This window comes from Siphateles boraxobius, unplaced genomic scaffold, assembly GCF_051911475.1.
Source record: "Siphateles boraxobius isolate OS27281-9 unplaced genomic scaffold, OSU_SipBor_1 56, whole genome shotgun sequence".
NCBI classification, from domain to species: Eukaryota; Metazoa; Chordata; class Actinopteri; order Cypriniformes; family Leuciscidae; genus Siphateles; species Siphateles boraxobius.
Genome location: NW_027509182.1, coordinates 12,280,173 through 12,305,382, shown reverse-complemented (window position 1 = coordinate 12,305,382; position 25,210 = coordinate 12,280,173). Strand labels below are relative to the sequence as shown.

Genomic DNA, 25,210 nt, shown 5'->3' with positions numbered 1-25,210 from the left:
AACCGCACGCGATTTGGCAAAATATGCAATTATTTTATGCGCAGCTGGTAAGTGCAGCACGGCTGATCAATAGTAATTGCTGCTTCATCTGAACACAAGAGGGCGCTCTCATGCAGACATGCCAAATATGCCACGCCACGGAAGTAGATAACGCCCGTCATTCCAGGAAATCCCTGTCGATGTAGCTGAATAAACAGGAGATTTAAATGCTTTGCTCGATTAAACATGACCAATAAACACACAACTGCCTTATTCTGTGTAAGAAGCCCATCATCTCACAGAAGGATGCTCAACTGTCGTTATGAAGCGAGTTTGGAGTAAAAGCATGTTATTAAATGTTGGCTTTTGTTGGACCTGAGGTTATTAAATGCTTCTCATGTTTGGAAAGCTGTTTGGCGTGTGTTGCTTTTTCAAATGCACGTTACAAGTGATTCAAACTTAGTGCTTTCAGAAGGAGCAGCGTTTACAGAGCCGTATATCAATGACAAGCTGCACATACAAAATAATCGCAGCTTTTGCGATTTCAAAATCGCGATAAGCCATCTCGATTTAAGAGCGATTACATGGAAATTGTGATTAATCGTGCAGTCCTACTAGGCATGCAAAAAGAGATTTCAGAGCAGCATGTTTGTTGCGTTTCAGAGGTAAATAAATTTGTGTATCATCTGCATATCATCTGCATAGCATTGAAATGATACACCATGCTTTCTGAAAATGGAGCCCAGAGGAAGTACACTCTAAAAAACGCTGGGTTGTTTTAACCCAATTTTGTGTCAAATATTGAACAACCCCAAATGTTGGGTTAAAAATGTAATTTAAAAATTAACCCAATGGCTGGGTTTGTCCATATTTGACCCAAAGTTTGGTTAAAACAACCCCGCAATTATTCGTTTTGAAATACAGGGGAAAAAAGAATGGGTGCGAGAATTGAACCCTGCTGCACTCCACAGGATAGTTGAGCAGGCAAGAAAGAAAAATTATCCAGTCTAACAGAGAAACTTCTATTCGTTAAATATGATTTAAACCTACTGAGGACAGTTCCCTGGATGCCCACAAAACATTCTAGTCGTGATAAGAGAATTTTATGATCAACTGTATCAAAAGCCCAGGATATATCTAACAGTATTAGGATCACAGAGTCACCAGAGTCAGTCACTAACAGACAGTATATCATTAGAAACCCGTAATAAAGCTGACTCGGTGCTGTGCACAGGCTTAAAGCCAGACTGGAAAGTTTCAAAAATTAGATTTGAGCTAAGAAAAGACTGGAGTTTTCTCCAATGCTTTGGTAATAAAAGGAAGTTTCGAGATAGGTCAAAAATTATTGAAATCCCTATCATCAAGTGAAGGTTTGATCTTTGAATGTTTTCTGACAGTGTACAGAGCTGATGTAGTAAACATTTTAAGGTAACATTGCATCATATTATCAATAAAATAAGACCAGTAACCCAGTACTTTGCAGTATCTGAAGTGAAGCAGGAACAGTAAATCATAAGGTACAGCAGAAAAAGGAGTCAAGCACAATGAGAAACGCAGTCACACACTTGATGCATGTTGTTAAATCTTGTCTGTCCATTTCTCCTCCACATTCTCTCTCGTTTCTGTGGCAAGAACCAGAAACCCGAGCGACCTGAGGATGAGGCCCGCACAAGGCTTTCGATTTCAGCCTGGCAATTACCTCTCATGTGCTGCACTCCAGCCATATTTGGAGTCAACAGCAACTCATTTTACGGGGAGTGACGTACCCCAACATTCATCAAATGTGGGGAGAAGCCAGGGCACTGTAGACAGTGTGTTCTCCTGCTTTTCCTTTGTGCACTTCCAAACTGGAAACAGCAAACGCCATTTGCTAACCTCATTTCTGGGCAGTGCACAAAATTCCAGTGTTTAATCAACTGAGCACTGAGTTTTTGGCTTTCCAGGCCACATCATCTCAACACGTTTATTATTGTGAGTATGTGTGTGGCCAGAATAGAAGTAAACATACAATAAAAATGTCTTCGATACCGCAGGTTTACGTTCTAACCTTGCTTACGCTGCATTTGACCGGCCACAGAACTTTGCAAGATGGGAGCATATCTTCTTGCAAGCACATTTAAAAAAGAGTGCCAAAACGGCTGTAATAAATGTATTCATCAGGTAGTCATTTCACAAGTTGAATAACTGACATCTTTTATCTAAATGACTCCATGGTGGACTAATAACCCTGTCCCGGAGGTATTCAAGTCAGGGTTCAGCCGCCACAGCAGCGGTGGGCTGATTTTCAAGGTGACCTGACAATTCGCCCATGAATTAGTGCCTTGCATTTTCACTTGATTAGCTAATCCCATCAGGGTATTAGCTTGTCTAGGAAAGTGCTCATTCATGGAAAAAAGGGAAGGTGGGGGGGGGGGGGGGTGGTGGATGGCGTTATATGTCTGAAAACATCCCGCTTAAGGTAATTGCAGTACCTTGAACTGTGAGCACAGGTTTGCTTCAGTTTTGGAAAAAGCCCAGTGAAAACAGTTGAGATCAAACTGAGTAAATGATAATGATAATAAGCAAACAGATTCTGAGTAAAGTGAGCTGTATATTTCCTGGAGCCATGTGACCGATAGTGACCAGGGTTATAAACTCAAATTAAATCTATAAATAAACACCCTTTTTCTTCACTTCTTCACAGTTAAAAGTTAACTAAAGTACAGTAAAACATATTTTTAAAAAACTTAAACATTTTGTTTCAGCCAGTTACCAAGGCAACATTTCCACTTTGCATTTCCTGTAACTTAATGTACTAAAATAACTAAAACTGAAGTTTAAAGTTTAAAATACTCTTTGGGATTCATGCCTTTACCATCAAACTTGGTCAACATGTTAAATCAAATGTAATACCATTGTTACCACTAGATCGCCAACTAATATAGCCCTACATTTAAACAGGGTTGTACAATGTTTTCAGACATAAGTACTTACCTAATAAAAGTATAAGTACAATAAGTACTTATATTTTTACTTATACTTGTATAAGTACAATTCTTAATATATAAATATTGCAAATATCACAAATATTGTGTGTGTGTGTGTGTGTGTGTGTGTGTGTGTGTGTGTGTGTGTGTGTGTGTGTGTGTGTGTGTGTGTGTGTGTGTGTGTGTGTGTGTGTGTGCGTGTGCGTGTGCGCGTGTGCATGCGTGTGTGTGTGTCAGTCAGCCTATAATGGATAAGAGCAGGAGAGCAGCAATAACCCACCGTAGGATAAGCAGAACAGAACCCACATTAATGTATTGTACATATCATTATTTAATTTTAATGTACAACATAATTAGAGAATTTTAGTCTGATTCAGGGGTAATCAGAATGCCAAATCCTGACTGGAGACAGGTGGAGCTGGGGAGGGCGGAGGGTAATTCGCTCCTGAGAAACGCTGCTGAATCAGCTGCTGATAAGAATGACGTGGATCAGCTGAGAGTCACTGATGCGAGCTTGACTAACGTGACCAGGCAGAACTGACGCTATGCTTGATATATATATATATATATATATATATATATATATATATATATATATATATATATATATATATATATATATTCATTATTAAAAAATACTTTTTGTCACAGTTTAGAATTTATTATTGTTTAACATGTTGAGTCTTCTGGCTGATTGACTGAAAGAGATCAAAGGCTCAATTAAAGACTGTTTAACAGTTATTTTGAGCCAGAAGACTCAACATTTTTAACAATAAAAAAAAAATAGGAAAAGGCGTATATCTTCTATGATGTGCATTGTCTGATTTAGATCAAACTTCTGCTGTGTGTTTATTCGTAGGGGCTGATCACATGGGTGTATCACATCAGAGCGCCACCTACTGGCAACAGGAACTGAATTTTGTATACTGCGATGCACTCCCCCACATGTGGTGTGATAGTTACAGCACGGTTCCTGATTGCCACCACTTTTAATTTTTGCATGGTACAAATGTTAAGCAATCTGTCAAATTCCACTGTATACTAACATCAATTATAACAATCGCTCCGCTAAACACAGTAGCAGTACAACACCCTTCACACTTAAATGTTTATTAAGTATAGTTTACAAGTAAATCATTATACTATGCATTTTTATCTCTATCTCTCGCAAAGTTGATCATACAAGCCTTTCAAAGTATACTTCATTGGCCGCAAGCATAGCTGGGCAAGTTTAATGCATGCACACTGCGAAACGAACCCTTCTACTGCGATCAATCATTTGCACATGTACAAGCTTGCATGTCTAGAAAAATTGTCTGCGCACAGACAGCGTGACGATGCAATGTCCACTCAATGTACACGCAATGTCCACAACAACACAGACAAGCAAAATATGCACTACCAGTCAAACATTTGAAATAATTTAGATTTTTCAATGTGTTTGAAAGCCCTCTTGGTAACACTGATAACTCCTAAATAACTGGTTTGTAAATAATTATATACTTCTTTTAGAAATGATAAATTGATCATTAATAAAGTAGGAAAATACAATTATCAAACAGATATGCTTCTAAATCAAGAATAAAGCATTTATATCTGTATTTATATACTGCTTGTTAATGTCTATTAATGCTTTATAAATTATGAATTAATAGTTTACTAATGCTTAACTAATGATTAATAGTGTGCAGTTATTATAAAGTGTTACCGAAGTCGGTAATGCTTCCCAAGACTAAATTTCTTTGATAAAAAAATAGTCAAACACAATAACACTACAATTTAAAAGAACTGTTATTAATACTGCTAAATTATTGATAATGGTTCTTATGATTACCAATGTTGACAGTTTTTGTTACTTAAATTTTCTGTGGAAACAAACTTTTTTCAGGATTCTTTTCAATTAAAAGCACTCATTTGAAATTCAATTTTTTTGTAAGTTTAAAAATGTCTTTATTGTCTTTTTAGGTCACTTTAATGCATCCTTAGTGAATAAAAGTATTATTTCTCTCCTTTTTTCAGTGGAAGTGTATCACGGTTTTCAGCAGCAATTTTTTTTTTGTTTCAGCAGCAACATCAAAGTTTTTAACATTGATATTAATACAAATAAATTCAGCGAATCAGCATATTAGAATAATTTCTGAAGGATCAAGTGACACTGAAGACTGGAGTAATGATGCTGAAAATTAAAATTTTGCCATTACATGAATAAAATAAAAATTATATATATATATATATATATATATATATATATATATATATACAAACATCAGATTTGTATAATAATTAAGTTTTTGAAAGAAGTCACTTATGCACACTGTTTTTACTGTATTTTTGATCAAAATAAATGCAGTTTGGGGACATAAGAGACTAATTTCAAAAACGGTAAATATCTTAATTATTCCAAACTTTTGAACAGTAGCGTACATTGGGTACATATCTGAGCACAAACATGGAGAAGGAGCACTGTCTGTTTGTGTCATGATTAAAACATGCCTCAAACATCTGGACAAATTGCTCCAAAATGTAGATTGACCAGATGTGGATAGACTTTTAGTCATTAAGACTTGGATCTTTTGAGTTTTTCTTTTCACTCTTCAATCAGCCCAACCAAACCCTTCAATCCAATGCTGGCCTGCCTCTTTTGTCTGCAAACGGCACAAACCGCATGTGATTTTCTGTGGCCTAAAGTGCCAAGAGTGGGTTTTATGTTTTCCCCAATCTGCAGTTTTTCCCCCCCTTCTTGTGTGCTTTTTTTCTTCTTTGTCTGGTATAATTCTCCTGGCCATAAAGATTTACGAGAGAGGCACTCCGACTCATGAAGGTTGCGAATACAAACAGCAGGAGTGGCTTGAGGACATGAGCCACAAACCCTGTGAACTCCAGGGCCGGCAGGTGGAGCGGCAATGCCATCGGGAGAAAAGGGTGGACGCTGTAAAGAAGCACAAACAAACAGATCGCCAAGCAGCTGTGCTGGGGTCTTCGGGGCACGTCACGCAGGATGAGTACTGGCGTAAGAGGGGCGCGTTTAGGGGACTGAGATTAACAGGGCATCATTCCAGGAGGGAAAACAGAGAGCCGTTTACACACTGAAGCAGCGGCAAGCCCAGGCATGTCTCCGCAACACTGCAACAAGTGTTAATGTTTGTGTGAGAGAGCGCGTGTGTTTATTTTTAATACTGTGAACGTGTGCTGCCTAAAAACAGAGTGTCATACCAAGGAACTTATAAATTACGGTCCATCTACAGTTGTAGAACATTTCAGTAAAATGATGTGTTCTGAAGTGAAGTGCCCTCTGATAAGGTTAACAGCAATCGCTGACCCGCATCCATCACTGTCTGCATGAGTTCATTATCATCAGAGCAGGATTTTGAAGAGGAAACACTCCTCCAATTGATAATGAGCCTTTCCTTCTGCTAGAGATATAAATCAAAACTGCAAGACACCATCTCACCAAAAAGGCATGAACGAACGCGTCCTGACCGTGGGAATCGTTTTAATTGCATGGAAATGCAATGCCTCATGAACTTAAAGCGCTAGAATTTGAAATGTGATTTGAAGTACAATAACGGTCATAGGCAGTGTTAGGGGTAACACATTGCAATTAATGTGAGTTATGTAATCAGATTAGTTTTTTCAAGTACAGTAACTTTTACATTTTAAACAAAATATCTGAGTTACTTTTTCAAATAAGTAATGCAAGTAACTTTGTTTTCTCATGTATCGACTGACAGCTCTCCTTGTCCGCATGTTGAGAGTAATCATGAGTAAACTCAGAGGCTTTGTGTGTGAACATGATGTTTATTATAGTTCTAGACTAAAGTGGGTGTGCATTTACTCATCCCACATGTACAAAAACAGATTCAATATTCCTCAAAATGAATAAAAACAGTAAAATGCAAACTCAGAATATTTTGCAAACCTGCAATAATTAAACGTTAAATATTACAAATATACTTTATGTATTTAATCTCATTTTATTAACCAATGTTTTTGCTGCTGAACCTTGATGGTCCAATTCAACCACACTAACAAGTGTGTTTTACTGCTAAAGTAAGAGGCTGCGTCTGAAATCACATACTCTTGAATGGGCACTTATTTTGAATATGTAATTACTTAACGACTTCTAAAAAAGTATGTTCTATATAGTATGAATTTGTGTAGTATGAATATAATCCATTCATAAATCCTCTCCTGTGGCCTCATGGGATAGTAAAGTGTCCATCATGCACTTCAGAATCTCACTAGAAGAAGTAGGTCATCTGGGTACTTTTTGTGAGTCCTGTGAATTCGAACATAGTTCATTTGTCACATACAGTTTTTCGTCTACTATATATTAGGGAAGTATGCCGTTTCGGATGCAGTCGGAGTAATGACATTTCTTCTCCCGTGTCCTATTCTTCTGTAATCCAGAATGGCAGCCGAAAGGTTTGTTTGAGCGGCGCCCTCTACAGTACAGGTGTAATTTGCACTTCCTTCAGCCTGAGGCTTATTCATTTCACCTTCGGTGTGAAATGGCCTTTACATTTGCAAAAAATATAACTTTTGTGCTTTTGTTTAGTAAAACAATCAAGCAAGCACAGCTCAGGTGAGAAAAGGTGACATTACTTTCCATAAAAAGTAACTAAGTAACGCAAATAGTTACTTTTATAAAGAATATTTACCAAATTACTTTTAAAAGTAACTTTCCCTAAGGTTTGTAATAATTAAGTTTTTTTTTTCTTTCGATAGAAGTCGCTTATGCTCACCAATGCTGAATTTATTTGATTCAAAACTGCAAGACACCATCTCACCAAAAAGGCATGAACGAATGCATCCTGACCATGGGAATAATTTTAATTGCAAAGAAACGCAAACGTGAAAGCACCCTTCTGTTCCAAACAATGACCTTAATGCTTTTAAAACAGCATTGACTTGACCACAAAAACATACACGCTATATATCACCAGCCAAAACTCCCACAAGAACCCAGAATGCTCTGATTTGCAGAGTAAGAGCATACCTTTCACAATGCTATTTTATGCCAGCCATGCTCACAAACAATAATTAATAAAGCAGCTGTCTGCAAATTCTGGAGCAGCACAGCTGTGCAGACTATTTATAAAGGAAAAGATTTCCATCGCCAGCTAACTGTTCACTTAGCTGTTCACAGTTACACTGAGAACAAGCATAAGACGTACTGAGAGGCAAAAAAAAGAAACGAAAAGAGAGAAAAAGGATGCATTAATTTAACCAAGATTTAAGTGTTGTTAGAGTTCTAGTGTGCTTTGATGAGATCAGTGTGAGAAGCCAGTGTCACAATGCCCTGACATGGTGAGGAATCATTTAAAGTACACATGCATTAAATCATTCTTCACTACACTGGACAAGAACACTGTAAATTACCAAGCCAACTATAAGCCGTGGGTTGATTTCACTATCAGAACATTCCTCTGTTTGTTTCAATGAGCTCTATGTTACCTGAAGAAAGCCTTCCATGCAATTCATTCAACTCAATGGCAGTTTCTCGGCTGGCACACACAGCCACTCGCAGTCTGACGTTTTTCTACATGGACACAGACATAGAAAATTCCATCATGGCAACGTTGATGCCGCCACAAGAACACACACAGTCCGAAATCCTTCACTAGGATCCTGAACAGGGACGTAAACCAACAGGGATTAACTGGACCATGCTAACCAAAACATCGACCCCATCGGTTTGTTTGAGCACCCTCACATAGAGAAAATAGAGTTTGAGACAGGACTACAGTGTTTGAGACACCTGTCTGAGAACAGTCCTTGGACAACATGAGCAGAAAATTGTTTGGTGTAATTTATTTGTAAAAAAAACAAAACAAAAAACAAAAAAACAACAACATTGAATTATCGAATGGTTCTATAAGAGGTTTACAATAATTTTGCTTTGGAAAATCTCTAAATATGTCTTTTTTCCTGTATTTGAGTTGAGTTCTCTCAAAACAACAAACTTTTAGGGACTATAGAATTTAAAATATGATGTAAAGTGCACTACTGGTCAAAAGTTTGGAATAATTAAGATTTGTATAATAATTAAGTTTTTGAAAGAAGTTACTTATGCTCAACCAACCATTTTTGATTCATTTGATCAAAAATACAGTACAAACAGTAATATTGCAAAATATCATTACAATATTAAAGAAATATTTTCTATTTTAATATGTTTTGAAATTTAATTCATCCAATGCTGAATTTTCAGCAGCCATTGCACCAGTGCCATATGATGATTTAGAAATTATTGTAACATTAGAAATGTATTTACTGATCAATTCAATGCATCTTTGCTGAATAAAAACTGTTTTCAACAGAATAATCAGAAATGTTTCACGAGCAGCAAATCATCATTTTAGAGTGATTTCTGAAGGATCATGTGACACTGAAGACTGGTGTAATGATGCTGAAAATTCAGCTTTGCATCACAGGAATAAATTACATTTTAAGATATATTAATAAGTTATTTTAAATTCTATTTTATTATTTCACAAAATAACTGTATTCTTTCAAGACATAAAAAACATAAATAATTCCAAACTTAGACAAGTAGTGCAGATCTACAGGTTTGAATACCCTACTATACCAGAAGAATATTAAATGAGAATCTTGCTCTTGGGATGCAAATTTGCCATGGCAACAGAAAACAAACATTTCCTTTGGGATGCTGCCGCCATGAACTCATGAGACTTTGGCAATCACATGCTTTTGACCAGGAGAGCCGGCACACTTGTTTGACTCTGCTAAGAAAGTATCCCGTTGAGACATACGGACCTTTTTGTAATGAGTTTCAATGGGCCAGAGACATCGGGGTTTTCTTTTTTGGTTGCAGAGACAGTTCAGTATTAGAAATCCTGGACCAGAAATGCACACAAGCGTCTGTCCAGGGACATGCACAGACCACAAATATTTTCTCAAGGCTTTTGCTTGAGTCTAAATCACACTTATCCGGAATGCAGACGGTAGACAAGTTAATCAACTCTATGACACATTCTCTATATCGGGAAAGTTGAAAAAATGTGTAATATTCAGGGACTTTTGACACTTACATCTTAGACACAACACACGCAATAGCCTGTGATGCAGTCAGTACATCAATTATCTAAAGAAGCATTGACTGGGTGCAGGACTAGCAAAAGGCAACCAAGTGTGTTTAGAAGGAATGATGTGATGGTGGTGGTACATAAACTCACCCTCGGCTTCTCTGGGGCTCCAGTGGCCAGACGGGGAACAGGGACGCAGGGACGAAGAATTGGAGGCGTACTGTAGAAGGACGTGACCCTCTGAACATTTATCACATACTGATCCCAGTTCTCTAGGAAACCAACAGAAACAGACAAAATGCAACTTAGATACAGCAAATTCAAGTAGATGGCAAGTTAGATGGGAATCTTCAATATGGGGCAAAAACTGTTAAGCATGCCAGAGTGGGAGAAATCATAAATATACCAAAAATAGTGCAATCAATATAATCAGCACTAATAGTTCATTGTAGTCACGCTGCCCTTTTAAAGACCCCACACAATCAAATTTCAAAAGTCAGATAACTGAACTTTCATTTTATAGGGTCTTGAAAATATTTGTAAATATAGTTTTAATTTAATCAAAACCATGTTTCCAGCACAAAAAAAGGATCTCAATTAGAGTGAATTTGAACAGATACATTTACACAAACTTTGAAAACATAATCATGCAGCCTTTAACTAAATATTTCTAAAAAGCCAAAAAAAATAAAAATAAAAAAAAGATCTACTATTTCTAAATGAAGGTCAAGAAATAGAGCACTTTCAATGCCAAGGTCACAAGTTCAGCTAAACAAGGGCTAAAGTGTCTATCTTGAATATCAATTTAAGGCCTTGTTTACACCTGGTATTGTTTACCTTGTTTAGTCCTGGTGTTTTGGTCCATCCGATCACAAGTGGACGACACTAAATACAGGAGTAAATAAATGGACGACGCTAAATACAGGAGTAAACAGGGTCTAAAACGTTTTGAGCTTGTCCACTTCCAGAGGTAGTCAAAAACTCATTAGACCGGATTGCTTTCGTAGTGTAAACCCTCATGTGGTTGAATGTGTTCAAACAGCTTCAAAAGACATTATGGGAAGCGCACTAGCCAGATGGGATTTCAACTTTGTCGGCATAAAGACCCAAATTTGGTTTGAAGACGACAAACGTACCAAGCGTGATCTTGCGGCTGTCAGAGCAGGAACGAAAGCTGCTGCTCTCCATGTGTTTTTCCATCATCTCCGATCGTGTTCATATGTAAATTGCACAAGCTTATTTTGTCCATTAGATTAAAAGATCTGAAAAAAAAAAAACATACATTCACCCGCCCATAGACCCTCCCCTCGAAGAAATCAGGACAGAAGTGGTTGAAAGTGGACAAAAGAGACAGATTCAAACACCAGGTGTAAATGGTTATTTGTCTCCCTTGTCTACTTGTGATGCGATCGACCAAAACGCATCGTAATACCAGGTGTAAACAGGGCCTAAGTTGCTTTCAATAAAGGGACTTCCAAATGCATCACAGTGTTTTTGTTGTGCTACACCACTGCTTTTTTTGAAAAAAGAAGGTTGTTACTGGAAAAACTGTTACTGTACACTGTTTTGGAAAAAGTTACGCTACTGTCACACTACTTAAAAATGTTACACTCCAGGACTGCTCTGGTGTGAGAATTCGCTTATCAGCCTCAATGACTCAAACACTTTTAGTCAGAGGGCAATGACAAATCTGGTTGCTGCTTAAGCAGTCAGACTGTGGTTTTAGAATGTTATATGGATATACAGTAAACAATGTCACATGGTCTAAGTGGAGAGTTTCAGTGCGACATGTCTGGACATGCTCCTCTGAGGGGATTCCCCTGCCGCTTGCCTTTGTGAATTCCACCTGTCTCTCACATAACGGTCCCTCGTGGACCGTCTGCCGGCCCACAAATAAATAATTCTGACTGCATTCAGCTCTAAGGAAACTGATGCAAAATAACAAAGAGACTCAACCCGACAAAGTTCCACAGGTCTGAGTCATGAAATGTGGATATCCAGTGCCAACAAGAAGATTTTGGAAGGCAATGTGAACAATTCCACTGTATCTACGACACACAGTTAAACGCAGTTTAGAAATAGCGCTATTAATTGATAGCATGTGTTAGCGATTTGGCAGACGCTGAGAATTCTCGGTTGTTTTGCACTTCCTGCAATCTATCCTCTCACTGTACTCAAAAACTATTACAAAATGTCTCAGACTTCTCCTCTTTCAATATTTACTAAACAGAACATGCTTAGACATGTCTCCTCTTTGCCTACGTCCACATTTATATTCCACGTCTTTTAATATATCAGATTGCATCTTCCCAGAGAGCACAACAAATGCTGATATATATTTTGCTACATATATTCTTAAAATAGTCCCTAGGATATGTGCTATGCCATTGCAACCTGAGTTCACCTGTCATAGAAGTGGCCAGAGATGGGCGGAAACCACTCTAAAGTAATGAAGTTTTGTTCCTGTTCTACCACTTGGGGTGCCATGGGGACTGGAGGGGGCCGGTAACCGGGTTGCCAGGTTTGGTAGATGAGGTCCAGATAGCAGTGCATGCGAGCCACCTGGTTAAGTGTAAAGGAATCAGTGCAGTCGTCATCTGGGGAAAAATGTGTAAGTTCAGATATTTTACATAGTTTCTGATAGCACATGGCACATGAAAAGGCATTCCTGTCGAGAAGATCAAAGAACACCGTTGTATAAATCAATAATTTTAATTGTTCACAGTTGGCAGTTTGAATTGACACTAACTTTAGTAGTGTGACAAACTTAAGTAAAAAGTTAATTCCCATAATTTAAAATATTACAAAAATATTAATTGCATTTGAAGAACTATTATAATCAAAATAAAGAGTGAAATAAACAAATATATACTGTGCAAAAAAAATCATATACATTTTTACACAGACCCTCAGTTAGTCAGTGAAGAGACTGTTTGAGATGAAATAGGAGACATGTAATATGTTTTAAAAAATCAAAGGCAAATATGAATACTTTTTTGTGTCTTTTACAAACAAGTCTTCAATTATGCAAAAAGCATGAACATATTATTTAACAGTATGTATTTAGGAAACGGAACATAAAATGCTAGCTATGATATTAGCAATAGTAAGAATTTTTTTTGGAATTTAGTCCAAAAATTATACAGCTACAGAAGTGGTAGTCCTCATGTGATATCCTCCTGAGCATCACCAGTATGGTACTTCAGTGGCTTAAGTCTAATCTTATAAAGACTTATAAAACATAAGATCTTGTTAAAGTTTCCATGAGAGAAGGTCACATTACTGGGGTGCCTCAAGGTTCTGTGCTTGGTCCCCTCCTTTTCTCGACATACACAAGCTCACTGAGCATAAAGACACGTGGCTCCTATCACTGATATGCAAATGATACTCAGTTCACCAGCTATTCCAACCTCACAGCCCTACCCTCTCAGCTTTTATCTTTGCTTGACTTTTTTTAAGTAAAATGTTAGACTGATTATTCAAAAAAGGATAAAAGCCCTATTTTTAGTGACCATATCTAAAATGCTATTTTCAAAATGTATGGATGCTTTGTAGTCTCCTTTTATTGTGCACATCCCAAAAATCCCATTTAGTAGTTTTGGAAATGTCTACCAATGCTTTAAGCCTTCAGTGCTCTTCAAGCAGGCTACAAGCATGAGGTGAGAGAGGGGTGAAGTTTCTGACCAATAAGAAGTCATTAAGAAGTCACACTGTTGAGGTGAATAAGAATAAGTCAATGTATTAATTATAGCAGTATTTTATATCTGTTTACTATTTGGCCGTGTGATTTACTTAGTAAAAGACAGATTGAGAAAGGGGATTTTCCATGTATTTGTTCTTACCTGCGTAACTCATGTAATTATTATAGGGTGTGTGAACAAAGTTGCGGTTGCCACACGTTTCGTTGCCAGGCTCAGGGTCCCTGCAGTGCTTGTATTTGGGTGTGGGGTTTGTGTCTGCACAGAGATCTCCGGTTTCCAGCGAGGGCTCTGTTTCTAAACACGCATCGTTGCAGGACTCGATCTCTGAGATGCCTCTGAACACATGGTACAGTCCCAGACTGTGACCGATCTCATGGATCATGGTATGAGTGTGGCCAAATGTACCATAGAAAGACGGATTCAGAACTATACCACCTATGAAAAGAGAAGAAACACAGTGTAAACCCTGATGTGCTTGTACTTAAATACTCATACTTGTCTCTTGTAACAGTAGTTTATACTATGTTATTTGAAATACAAATGCAATTAAGTCAAACAAACTTAAGTTTGGTTGTATGTCATGTAAATGACTTCCTTTGAAATGTTAGACCCTTGCACTTGCATTGCGATCTACTGCACAACAGGTTATCCTTCAACTTTTCTTTTTCAGCATATTTAGTTTTTGTAGAAAACTGAAGTTATACAGAGTGAATCTGAATTAGTGAAAGCTGCATTTACACTGTCAACCGAATCCAAATAGTTTCACTGGTATCTGGTACAGATCAGCTCTTGTTGGAAGATCTGATATTTTGAAATCCGATTTGTTTAATCAGTCTGCCCGAAAGCATTGTGGGCTAAGTTGATCGTAGAGACCATTGGTGCCAACGGTTCTACGATCTGAAATGAAATGTTATAGGTATAGGAATAGGAATAGATTGTGACAGTGATATTTTCAGCATTAAATGACTGCAGGAACGCAATTCAAACTCTTGACCTGGACTATGCTTATGTAGTAATTTCTCATTACCTAGATGTGTCAGTGCCTCCTTGTCCCATGGCCAGGTAGCTACTCCAGCCAGGTCTTCATCTGAGGAATTAGCGAAGAAGATATTGAGGTGCGTTGAACCGTCCAACTTGAGGATCTCTTTTAGCTCCTTCACATCCAGATAGGCCCTGGAGCCAGAGACGGAGATCATTTATTTGGTTGATGAATCCACTGCTTATTTGACACTCATTATGACACACCGATGAATCTACATTTCCCTCACTGCAAAGTGGCTGAAAAAAAAGCAAATCTTGGCCCTTGGCTAAAAAAGTTTCATTAATGAAATCATTATAATTATCATTACATTCTTTATCTGCAACAGCAATCAGCACTAAGTTTTGTTCTTTCATTAGCACTCTCTCTACTATGCCTGTGGAGAAGTTGTATAGCAACTCTTAACATCGCTTTCAAGAATCCATTTAACCTTGTTCTCTGCTTCCCTAGTCTGGTCAGCATTAACGTTTTAGCAGCAAGCTAGCAGACCAAACCAGGCATGCGCATGTAAGTGTCTTTCCAGAGGCAGGTGCTTTTATGAGTGTGTAGCTCCTTTAACTTAACATGCTAAGAGCTCGTTTTACACAAGAGCACTCCATTAGGGCTAAACCGTTAAGGTTATGTTATGTTTATGGGCTTCATTAGCACTTAGAGTTCACACGACTCTAAAGCACCTGAAGAAGGACCTCCCTGAGATGACCCCATGTGACAGCTCAGAAAACCCCATTCATCAATTAACCCAACGGACACAATAGCCATGGGGAAGGCATGGACGTCGAGACAGAGCCAAATGATAACGTAGTATCACCTTTCACCTGTGACTAGTCTTTGGACCAAAGCCATGACAGACATTTTTCTTATTGCACTTCTACAAATGCAGGGATGAATTACTGCGTACAGCATGTGCATATGGTGAGGATTCACACAAGTGTTTAACTTTAGCTCAGGGTTAACCACAATTGTGTCCAAGGTATATGCCGTCAGATCCGATCAGTGAGCTTGTGAATGTAAAAACACAAATCTCTCTCTCTACAGACAGGCTGTTTGCTTGCAATAACAATCTGGCACTGTATACATTCTTCAAAAAGCAAGGAGAAATAACTTAAAAAGCACATGCCTAAAACATGTTAGACAACTTAAGCAGATATCATTCACATTTTTCAGAGACTCCAACCCGATGTCTCTTGTTAGCTAGATTTCCAAACAAGAAAAGTGGTAACAGGCTTCGGGTCTACAAAAATAAACCTCTGACCACACAGCCATTGTTGTGCCACGCATGTAGCGCAGTGTTCTTCCAGAATTCCACAATTAAGACGGAATGTTGACGAATGTTCGCAGTGCAGCCATCAGTCTGTCTCCCTAGACGTCCCATAATCAAAACAAAATAAACAACCACTTGGGGTGCTTATCTGAAAATTCTTCTTTTGCTTCTTCTCACTCTAATCTTTCTAAACCATCTTTCATCCATCAGTTGCAATATTTCCATTAAATTCTCAGGATTGGCCAACTGCTGATTTCTGTTACTGGATTGGATATCCAGTGATAAACAGTCTCTTGATGATTGTGATGGGATAATATTTGGGAAAAACCACCTGCGTGTTTTTTGTGACTGATGTCACCTCATAGCCCGCACACAGAGTCATTTAAAGAGCTTCAGGAATACCATTGGATGCGATTCTGCGGCCTGGAAAGCCTTCAAAACGGCTAATACAAAACATTGCTTTCTCTTGAACGAGAAGCTTAATTAAGGCGTGACGAAATTCAAGGACAGTACTGGAATATTTGGATGAATCATACAGATCAAAACAAAGATGTAAAAGGTAGTTTTCACTTATCGATTCATTGACTATTTTCTAACAACATGGAATGTTTAAACTTCTCCCATGAAGCTGCGTGCACTTCTGTAAACAATCGTTTATGACTACAATTTCAAAACAAAATAGTTGCTTGGAGACCACTCTAAACAAGAAATAAGCTTACTTGAAATTGTGGTTTCTACTTTGTAGTCCACCCAACTAAAATAAAACGGCACCAAAAAACTACTTCTAAAGGCAATAAATCCTCTTTAAAACAAATCTCATAGCTTTTGATTACTAGATGTGTCCTTGGGCTTTACCTGTTTTTTGAAACAGATGAACACTGCCACCATTCACATAGAGCAAAAGTTAAACCAGACCATCTACTTTCTGGTGGAATTGTAAACATGTTGTGCTTTCTATCCAGTGGCCTCAGGTACTCAGACTTAGAAATCCAATTTCCTTGGATAATTTTTTTTTCTTTTGGCGAAAATAGTGGTGTTTAAAACTTGGAGCAAATCATCATACAACGGACCAGACAAAATCCTTGATAAAAAAAATCTTGAAGTGCTCATGGAGGGAACATCCAACTGTAATAAATGAAGAGTTGTGAGAGACAGTAATAAACCACAATTGCCTTTGCAGATTGCTTAGACCAGTGCTTCCCACAATCATGTCCTGGCCCCCATCACTGCAGATGTTAGATGTCTCCATCATCTAACATACCTAATTCAACTCATAGAGATGTCACGATTGTACTGGGGGTGATCAATGAAAAAAAAAACGTGAAAAAGTGATTTTCTTAGGGCAGGGGTAGGCTACCTTCCTGCACCCTTCAGTTCCAACCCGGTTCCAACACACCTTGCTGTCATTTTCAAGTAATTCTGAAGACATATATTAGCAGGTTCAGGTGTGTTTGATTAGGGTTGGAGCCAAACTCTGCAGGATGGCAAGTTGAGCTACCCTTAACCTAGAGAGACATCGCCACTTTTCATACATGCTCTTCAGCTTCTCCCTTTCAATAAACTTTTTATGCTACTGAAGTGTGGAGATTGATCTGGAGATTTGAAAGAAATGTTTAGCTTCATCATAGCAAGAGGAAGCAGTGGTATGAATCTGTACTTCCTCATTTTGCTCTTTTCCAGCGTTGTCCATTTCTGCTCATGGAGGGCCACCATCCAGCAGAGCTTAACTCTAGCCCAATGAAATACACCTGAACCATTTTATTAAGGTTTTCAGGATCTCTAGAAACTTCCAGGCAGGTGTGTTGGACCTAAAATCTGCTGGAAAGTGGCCCTCCTGGAACCGGACTGCACACTAAAGGGCTGTTTACACGACACCACTTTCATCTAAAAACCTAAAACTTTTTATGTGTTTTGGTCGTTCCTTTACACGACAACATTATTTAGGTGCCTGAAAACGCAAATTTTGGTAAACGGTCTCCGTGTAAACAATAAAAACTGTGAATCTCTGAAAACGATGTTGTCATGCACATGCATATTACGTGTTTAGTCAAGAATGTTTCATCGTCTAATGGCCTGGCAGCAGAATACAGCGTTTTTAGTAATTTTCGCGGATCCGTGTGAATGGGCATTGTTTTGACAATGGTGACATCTGTACGTGGAAAACTCAAAGGAAAAACTTCTCCGTTTCAAGCATATCGTCGCCGTGTAAATGTAACCTAAAATAAACTGCCAATTTTTCAGAACTGTTTATGGCAATACACTGAAGATAAAAAAGAAGACCTAAAATGGGGCAAATTTGACTACTATTACGTGCCTATTCACTGTTGACTGACAAATGTGAAGCCAAGCCACTAGGAAAGTTGCACTTATGCCTGGACTTGAAATTAAGCTTGTGTAGGCCAACGGACCCCACCACTACATGTACCTTAACCTAAGTCAAGGTGCTTTAATTTGTATAGTGCTTTCCACAATACACATTGTTTCGAAGCAGAAATTCATAATGCAAATGTTTATAATATCTAAATCCCTAATTATCCACGTTTAGCATTTAACTGAAGCAAAAAAAAACACACAGGAAGGACTTGAAATCAAATAAAAGCCTTTAAAATAAATGTAAAATAAAAGCCCTTTATCTGCCCTGTTCTTCACTCACCCCAACAAACTATGAAATGTCTTTTTGACTTTGTGACAATATCTGAAATATTTGTGCAGCTTACTAAACAAGTTGGTGTCACGAATCACAGCTGATCTTAAGCTCTTACCTTAAATGAGAAGCTGGATTGAAGCAGGTCTTGGTCACATTGGTGATGCTAGGGTTACAGCAATCTCCATTATCGTAACCATAGTTCTCACAGTTGCACTCTGGATCACAGATGCCATTTCCTTGTTTATGTTCAGGGCACCGCGTCCTAGGCTTGCAGTAACCAGCATCGAAGCCAGTCAGGGTGTGGTTGCATTCAGGGTCACAATCCTCATCGCCCACCTTGCTGATGTCACAGTTGGCGAGCACCAGACGGTTATACAAAGAGGAATTGCTGACGTTGTGCACAGTCAACTCCCAGCTGATGTTGTACATGCTAAAGGCTTCATTCAGATGCTGATGCTGCAGGTGAATCTGTTGATCTGTGACTGTGGGCTTGCGCTGGAAGTCGTCGAACACGTTCACAACACGGTATCGTACTGTTTTGGGGCGACGAAAACTCCAGAAGTGATTGTAGTTGCGCACCACTTCTGTGTTATCGCACACCGTCTGTCCGCAGGCTGGAGGCTCCAGGGTGGTGTCCAAAGACCACAACCCAGCACGAGAACCCTCATCAGGTATCGGGAAACTGCCATCCTTCACTGCCAGCCATTTGCGCGCTGGGTGTTCAAAGGTCTCGCGGATCACCAGGTCAACCAGGTCCTCAGGGTCCTCTTGTCCATGCATGTCCCTCATGATTTGCCTCTGAGAGAGAGCCTGTCGCCACAAACCGACACGTTCCACAGAGCCTCTGTAGTTATGATTCAAGGCATTTCCACCCACCATGAGCACCTTGAGTTTTAGATCAGAACAGTCTGTTACATTTATCTGTTAATATGTATTTGCATACAGTATGTGCATTATGTAAGATCTGGCAAGGTGAAGAGTGTAACGTTTTTCTGATAAAATACTCCATTGTTAAATATGGAGTGCTCTATAAGTTAGACCTTGGTAGGCTGATTTGGGTATATTGTGGTGCTATCAGTAAAATTTGCTGGAATAACATCAATTCAACAACAACAGGCTTATTAGAAAAAGGTGCTTCTGCCTACATGTTTTTCAAAAACTCACTGCAATTCACTGATTTCATTGTATTACAAATTCTGTCATTATTTACTCACCCTCGAGTTGTTCCAAACCTGTATGTATTTCTTTCTGCTATAAACAAAAGACTCTTTGGTAACCAAAGAGTTGATGGGTCCGTTGACTTCCATATTATGGCAAAAAATATTATATGGAAGTCAATAGTGCTCATTAACTGTTTGGTTAAATAAATTCATACTGTACATGTTTGGAACAACTCATTGAGTTGAGTAACTCAATGACTGAGTAAATGATGACAGAATTTTCATTTTTTTGGATGAACTATCCTTTTAACACTATCGGTTAGGTTTAGAGTAGGTGGAACATTATTTTCAAACACAATAGAGTATTAACTTTTTTGCGCTACTCATCGGACATTTAATTTCCAAACAGCCAATTGGATCAAATTGAATGCACACGTAGTGCAACTTACTAGACCATTGGAAAGGTCACGAAATGTGCAAGAAGCAAAGTAATATTTTGCAGAAATGTTGCCAACAGACACATTTTTTCCAATGAGCCTGGTTGGAAAACCTATTTTTGGAAAAATATTTATATTTCTGCAGTTCTGTTTGGTTCACCTAGAGAAACAGAAATTACACACTTCACCATTAACTAATAACAAACATGTATATTTTAAAAAAAAAATTTTGTTGTGTGCGACTCTCCAAGATATTGTGGAAAAAGTTAAATTCTGAAAGGCTGAAAGAATTAAACTTACCTTACACTTTTTAGTAAGGGGGCTGAAGACATCACCTGACTGTTCCCTGCTAACAGCAGTTTGAGCACCATTGACATATAACTTCATATAGAGGCCATTGTAAGTCACAGCCACATGTGCCCAGCGGCTGGGCAGGTAGCGGGCATTCGACTGAATGGAGGTAACTTTGTGTGCTCGATCCGTCTTAAGGGAGAAGAAGAAACGCGGGTCGCGGTTTCCTTGCTCACTCACAGCTTTAATTCCCAACAGCCATCCCCGATCACTGGAGGCATAGAAGCATTTGTCGAAGAGACCTATGGTTGAGAATGTACAAGAACAAATACATCAGAAGGGAAATACAATTGCAGCAAGTCAGGAAACAATAAAGCAAAATTTGCTTTGACAGGAAACAACAGAGAAGATGAGGAAGGGATGGGAACAGCAAATAACATGAACCTGCATAAAGGCGCCACTGAACAAAGCACCCAAAAACAAGAATTAGTAGTGTGTACAATTTAGGCTGTTGCTGTTTTTGGGCCAGTCCAAGATCAAAAGAATACTTTGCACGTGGCACACTTAAATATTATCTTGGGTTAGGGATTTTGGGGGTTAAATGCATTACGCAAGTTTATATAACAAAAAAGTACAGTCCAGTATGTTGTCTATGTCAAGCCGTGTTTTGACCATCTTGAAACATAAATGTCCTTCCTTTGATGTCACCTAACCGGTCAAGCTTGAAATGTATCTCAGATCTGATCTGCTGTGCAAGTCAATTTTTTATCTCATCATTATGGAAGATCAGTGTAAGCTAAGCACTTTTTTCTTGCTCTCACACCAATCTAAAGTGTTGAACCTTTGGAGACATTCGGTATGTTCAAATTAAGACAATGTGGTTTTTCCTGTACGGATTCCAACACAACGATCTAAACAAGCTAGATCTTCTGTCCAATCTGCTGTCTGGTGATGTCCGTCTCAGGTTCTTCTTCAACTGCCAAGTCATGACTGTAAATAATGTTCATGGTCTATAGAGCACTCAGCCAAATCTACCATTTATCCTGCAGACACAAACTCAGCGCTGTTCGGGGTGCTGAACTTACTGACGTTATGACATTTATAAACGTTTTGTAGAGCTGAATTTTGCTTTATGCTTCCTACGTCAAATGCTGTCAAATACTCCAATGCTCCAACCAAATTGTCAAATACTCCTATTCAGCAGCCTCTTTCCACACACTCTTCAAACTTCTGCATTATAGATTGAAAACATGACTCAAAAAACAAAACAAGACAATAACAACATTAAGTCTTGACATTAAGACTAACGCTGCGTAAAAACAACAACAACAAGAAAGATGATTTGCTGAAAATAAGCACTGGCCTCCCTCAAAACAAGTGCATTATGTCTTCGTTCTCAGAGGCATGAATTAGATTTAAAAGATTAAGCATGACTATATAAGCCAGAGTCCACTTCAATCACTTCCTTTTGTTTTGTTTGTTTGTTTGTTTGTTGTTCTTTTTAATATCCTAACACAACAGCTATTCACTGATAAGGGCTCTTAAAATACCTTGAACATTTTTTATATTTTAAAGGAATTTATTAGGTAGCTACCCTCCCTATATCCATGTTTAATTCCATCCGCATAAAAAGAATACTTTTGAATCATTCATTTTTAATTGTATTCCATTCATTAATGTAAGTTTTGTTTATGGAATGGTCCTCTTTTTGCTGTGTCAGTTTAAATCGCTGTGTGTTTAAATGTCAATTATGATAATTCTGAAATAATTTACTCATTGTCATGTACGACTTACTTTCTTCCGCAGAACACAAAGGAAGGTATTTTCAAAAATATTACAAACCAAACAGTAATAGTGCCCAATAAACCAACCAACCAACCAACCAACCAACCAATCAATTAATAAATCAATTAATCAGTCATTAGGGCAAGTAAATGATGACAGAATTTTCATTTTTGGGTGAAGTAACCGTTTAATAGGCTGATTTTGACAATCCATGTTATAACAGCATGTTTTGAAAACGTTCCAGTTAAAACACGTCTTGTGCAGAAGGAAGGAAATCTGACCAAAACAAAAATCTGAACAAAAAAATTCACATGGTCAATGTCATAAATATGCTTAGTAAGAGCTTGTTGAAATCAGTGAAAATAGTGCAGAATCTTAATTTACACAAAGAAAGGTCTGAAAAATACAGCCCAAGACATTTTTTGTCTTGATTTTTCACAGGTGTTGTACCCCTACTTTAAATGACACATTGCATTAGGGTTGAAGGTCATTACCTTAACGTAAAAGGTGCTGGCAATTATCTGTTTTTCTATAGATTTGTTTCTACGGTGTGTATAATGTCATTATTCATAATTTTTAAATCCTTTATATAAAAGGAAAAATCACAAATATTGAATGTGATGTCAGACTTTTGTATTACATTTTGATTATGTCACAGTACAGAATCATCATCCATGTAATTTATGGATCGGAGTGTGTGTGGGAGATGTAATACTGTGCTGGTCGGGCATTCAGTCCCATGCAAACCCACTGCAAGCCTGAACCCGATGATGTCATCCCATCAGTGTGGTGGGTTACTGGAGGAGGGGGGGGGTTTGCATTGATATCAGAAGCCCCGCGTAAATCAGTGATGCCCACTGCCGGATCACTAGTGGATTCTCACTCTCGTCTTTCTAGTCGTGCGTGACAGCGTTAGAAAAAACGCATGTCTAGCAGCCAGCATTTTTTTCTGCTCATGAAAAAGACTAGTTTTGTGTCTTTACGCTCTCTGTCGGCAGAAAGCAGAATCGAAAGCGATGTTGTAATGCTTACTCACAGAAAACCCAGCGTCAACGTACAGAACAGTTGTGGTGTTTATTTGCAAACGTAGAATTGTGCTTTCTGAAGTCTGCGGCTACTGGATGAGAACGTAAATGAAATGCAATGCAATGCGATTTGGTAATTTGTGAAACCGATGCGCGCGTTTAAGACATCTGCACGCTGAGAACAGCTTCACTTTTCTTATGTGTTTCCCTCCGAGCTGAATGGAGGTTGGGGGGGGGGGGGTGGATTAGGGGTCTCTCAGGGATTCGAGGGTCGTGCGCGTAAACCCGGTGCCTCTCGCGCGCGCGCGCTCTCTCGCGCTCAGATCTGAAACAGCAAACCTAAGCGACACAATTTTCCTGTCTCGTTAGCTAATATTAGAAATGAGTAAAAGTGCGTGTGGAATATCTGCGTTGAAGGGATTACTGAAACTGATTGATCGACCTGGATGTTATCTTGAAGTTAATACTGTCAAAGTCACCCGGTCAAGCGCCATCATTCACATGCATTACTCTTCCACCAACATTCAAACTCACGTAAAATACATAAATCTTTTCCTACCTGCTATAACGGTAGGGGAACGCTGCCCACCCTCCGCTTTGACCCACATCTGGAGGGTGAAATTGCCCTTTGGTATCTCCACGCCGGGCTTGAGTCTAAGCTGGTCCCCTCTGCCCGTGAAATACACGGCTTTCCCCCGAGAGGAGCTCGCATCCTCCGCTGGAGAGGAGCGGCCGCGCTGGCGGGGGAACCGGCGGTCCAGTGCCGGCAAAGAGCGCTTGCCCCGGGGCAGCCGAGTGGCACAAGCCCCCGGGAAGACCGCTTTGGCTTCTCTGATCTTCACCAGCTCGCGTTTGGATCGGATCTTTCTCAGGACCGTCCCGCAGTCTGATCCCACACACAGGACGAGCAGGATGGCGAGACACTGGAGAAAAGTCCAAACTTTCATTTTATTCAAAACTAGAGAGATGATGATGGCCAGAGAATTGCGCACGGACGCACTCTTCCTCACCAAAGTCCTTCCACTTGTTATTGTTGTTTTCTTTTCTTTTCCTCTTCTTTCACAATCTTTTATCAAAGACGAATGTTCCAGATACACAAATCCATGAAGCCCTACGAGCTGGAGTTTTTCTTTTTATTCCTTCTGCAGGCAAAAGTGAGTCTTCTAGCTCTTTGATTCGATCAGTAATCAATGAATAAGGAGCTTCATTCACACTCTGTGCACTTCTGTCTTTCTCTACTCGCAAAACAATGTTTAAGAACAATTCATGAGCGCTGAACACGTCCAAACATGACGGGCTGTCATATCTGAGGATGGAGCACATTCAGATGCTGTTTGTGCTGAAGTTGAAGTTGAAGTCAATGAGAGGGTCTGCAGGAGGTGCGGGGGTGTCCAGAGCATCGCGGATCTCAGCTCAGCTCTGGTAGGGATCCGTCAGTCTTTTAAGAGTGAGACTGTGATGGAAGCAGACCAGCCCATGTTTCGCTCCTACATGAGTTTCTCTCCTTGCGATCCTCCTCTCGTGATGTGCTGAAGTCACAGGTAAAGCACTGACGGCAGGAGCATTTACACACATGCTCCTCCAAGAGTGTTGGGTAGTGTTTCCAGAGTTGGGAAGGGGTGTGTGTGCGGGCGTGTGCGTGTGTGTGTGTGTGTGTGTGTCCCTCTAGTGGTTACAATTCAAACAATTTCATTCATTTGAAAGTTTTCGAGGTACAAGAGAGTCGCACTGGATCACTTGTGCAGTAGCCCTGTAAAAAAAAACTGAAGTCATAATGTCATAATAATATGTAAAAAGTCATAATATTTCTGAATTTAATAAAACCAGTTACCTCGTGTGTGTTACCTGACAATGTTATTATGTCTGGAAT

At 39.0% G+C, this 25,210-nt stretch overlaps 1 protein-coding gene across 4 annotated transcripts in view; it reads right to left on the bottom strand.

Annotated features, from left to right (window-relative positions):
- The window catches only part of pappaa (pregnancy-associated plasma protein A, pappalysin 1a), a 124,781-nt gene extending 99,842 nt beyond the window's left edge, over positions 1-24,939 (bottom strand). For 3 of the 4 annotated variants that reach the window (XM_077206779.1, XM_077206780.1, XM_077206778.1), the window contains exons 1-7: positions 23,900-24,939; positions 20,540-20,832; positions 18,758-19,527; positions 14,723-14,868; positions 13,837-14,130; positions 12,399-12,591; positions 10,145-10,266 (exon numbers count right to left, since the gene is read on the bottom strand). In XM_077206779.1, coding sequence (XP_077062894.1) covers positions 10,145-10,266; positions 12,399-12,591; positions 13,837-14,130; positions 14,723-14,868; positions 18,758-19,527; positions 20,540-20,832; positions 23,900-24,287 — 2,206 coding nt within the window. In that variant the 5' untranslated portion in view covers positions 24,288-24,939. The remainder of the gene's footprint in view (positions 1-10,144; positions 10,267-12,398; positions 12,592-13,836; positions 14,131-14,722; positions 14,869-18,757; positions 19,528-20,539; positions 20,833-23,899) is intronic. The other variant, XM_077206781.1, reaches the window with a different exon arrangement.
- Between the last annotated feature and the right edge of the window lie 271 nt (positions 24,940-25,210).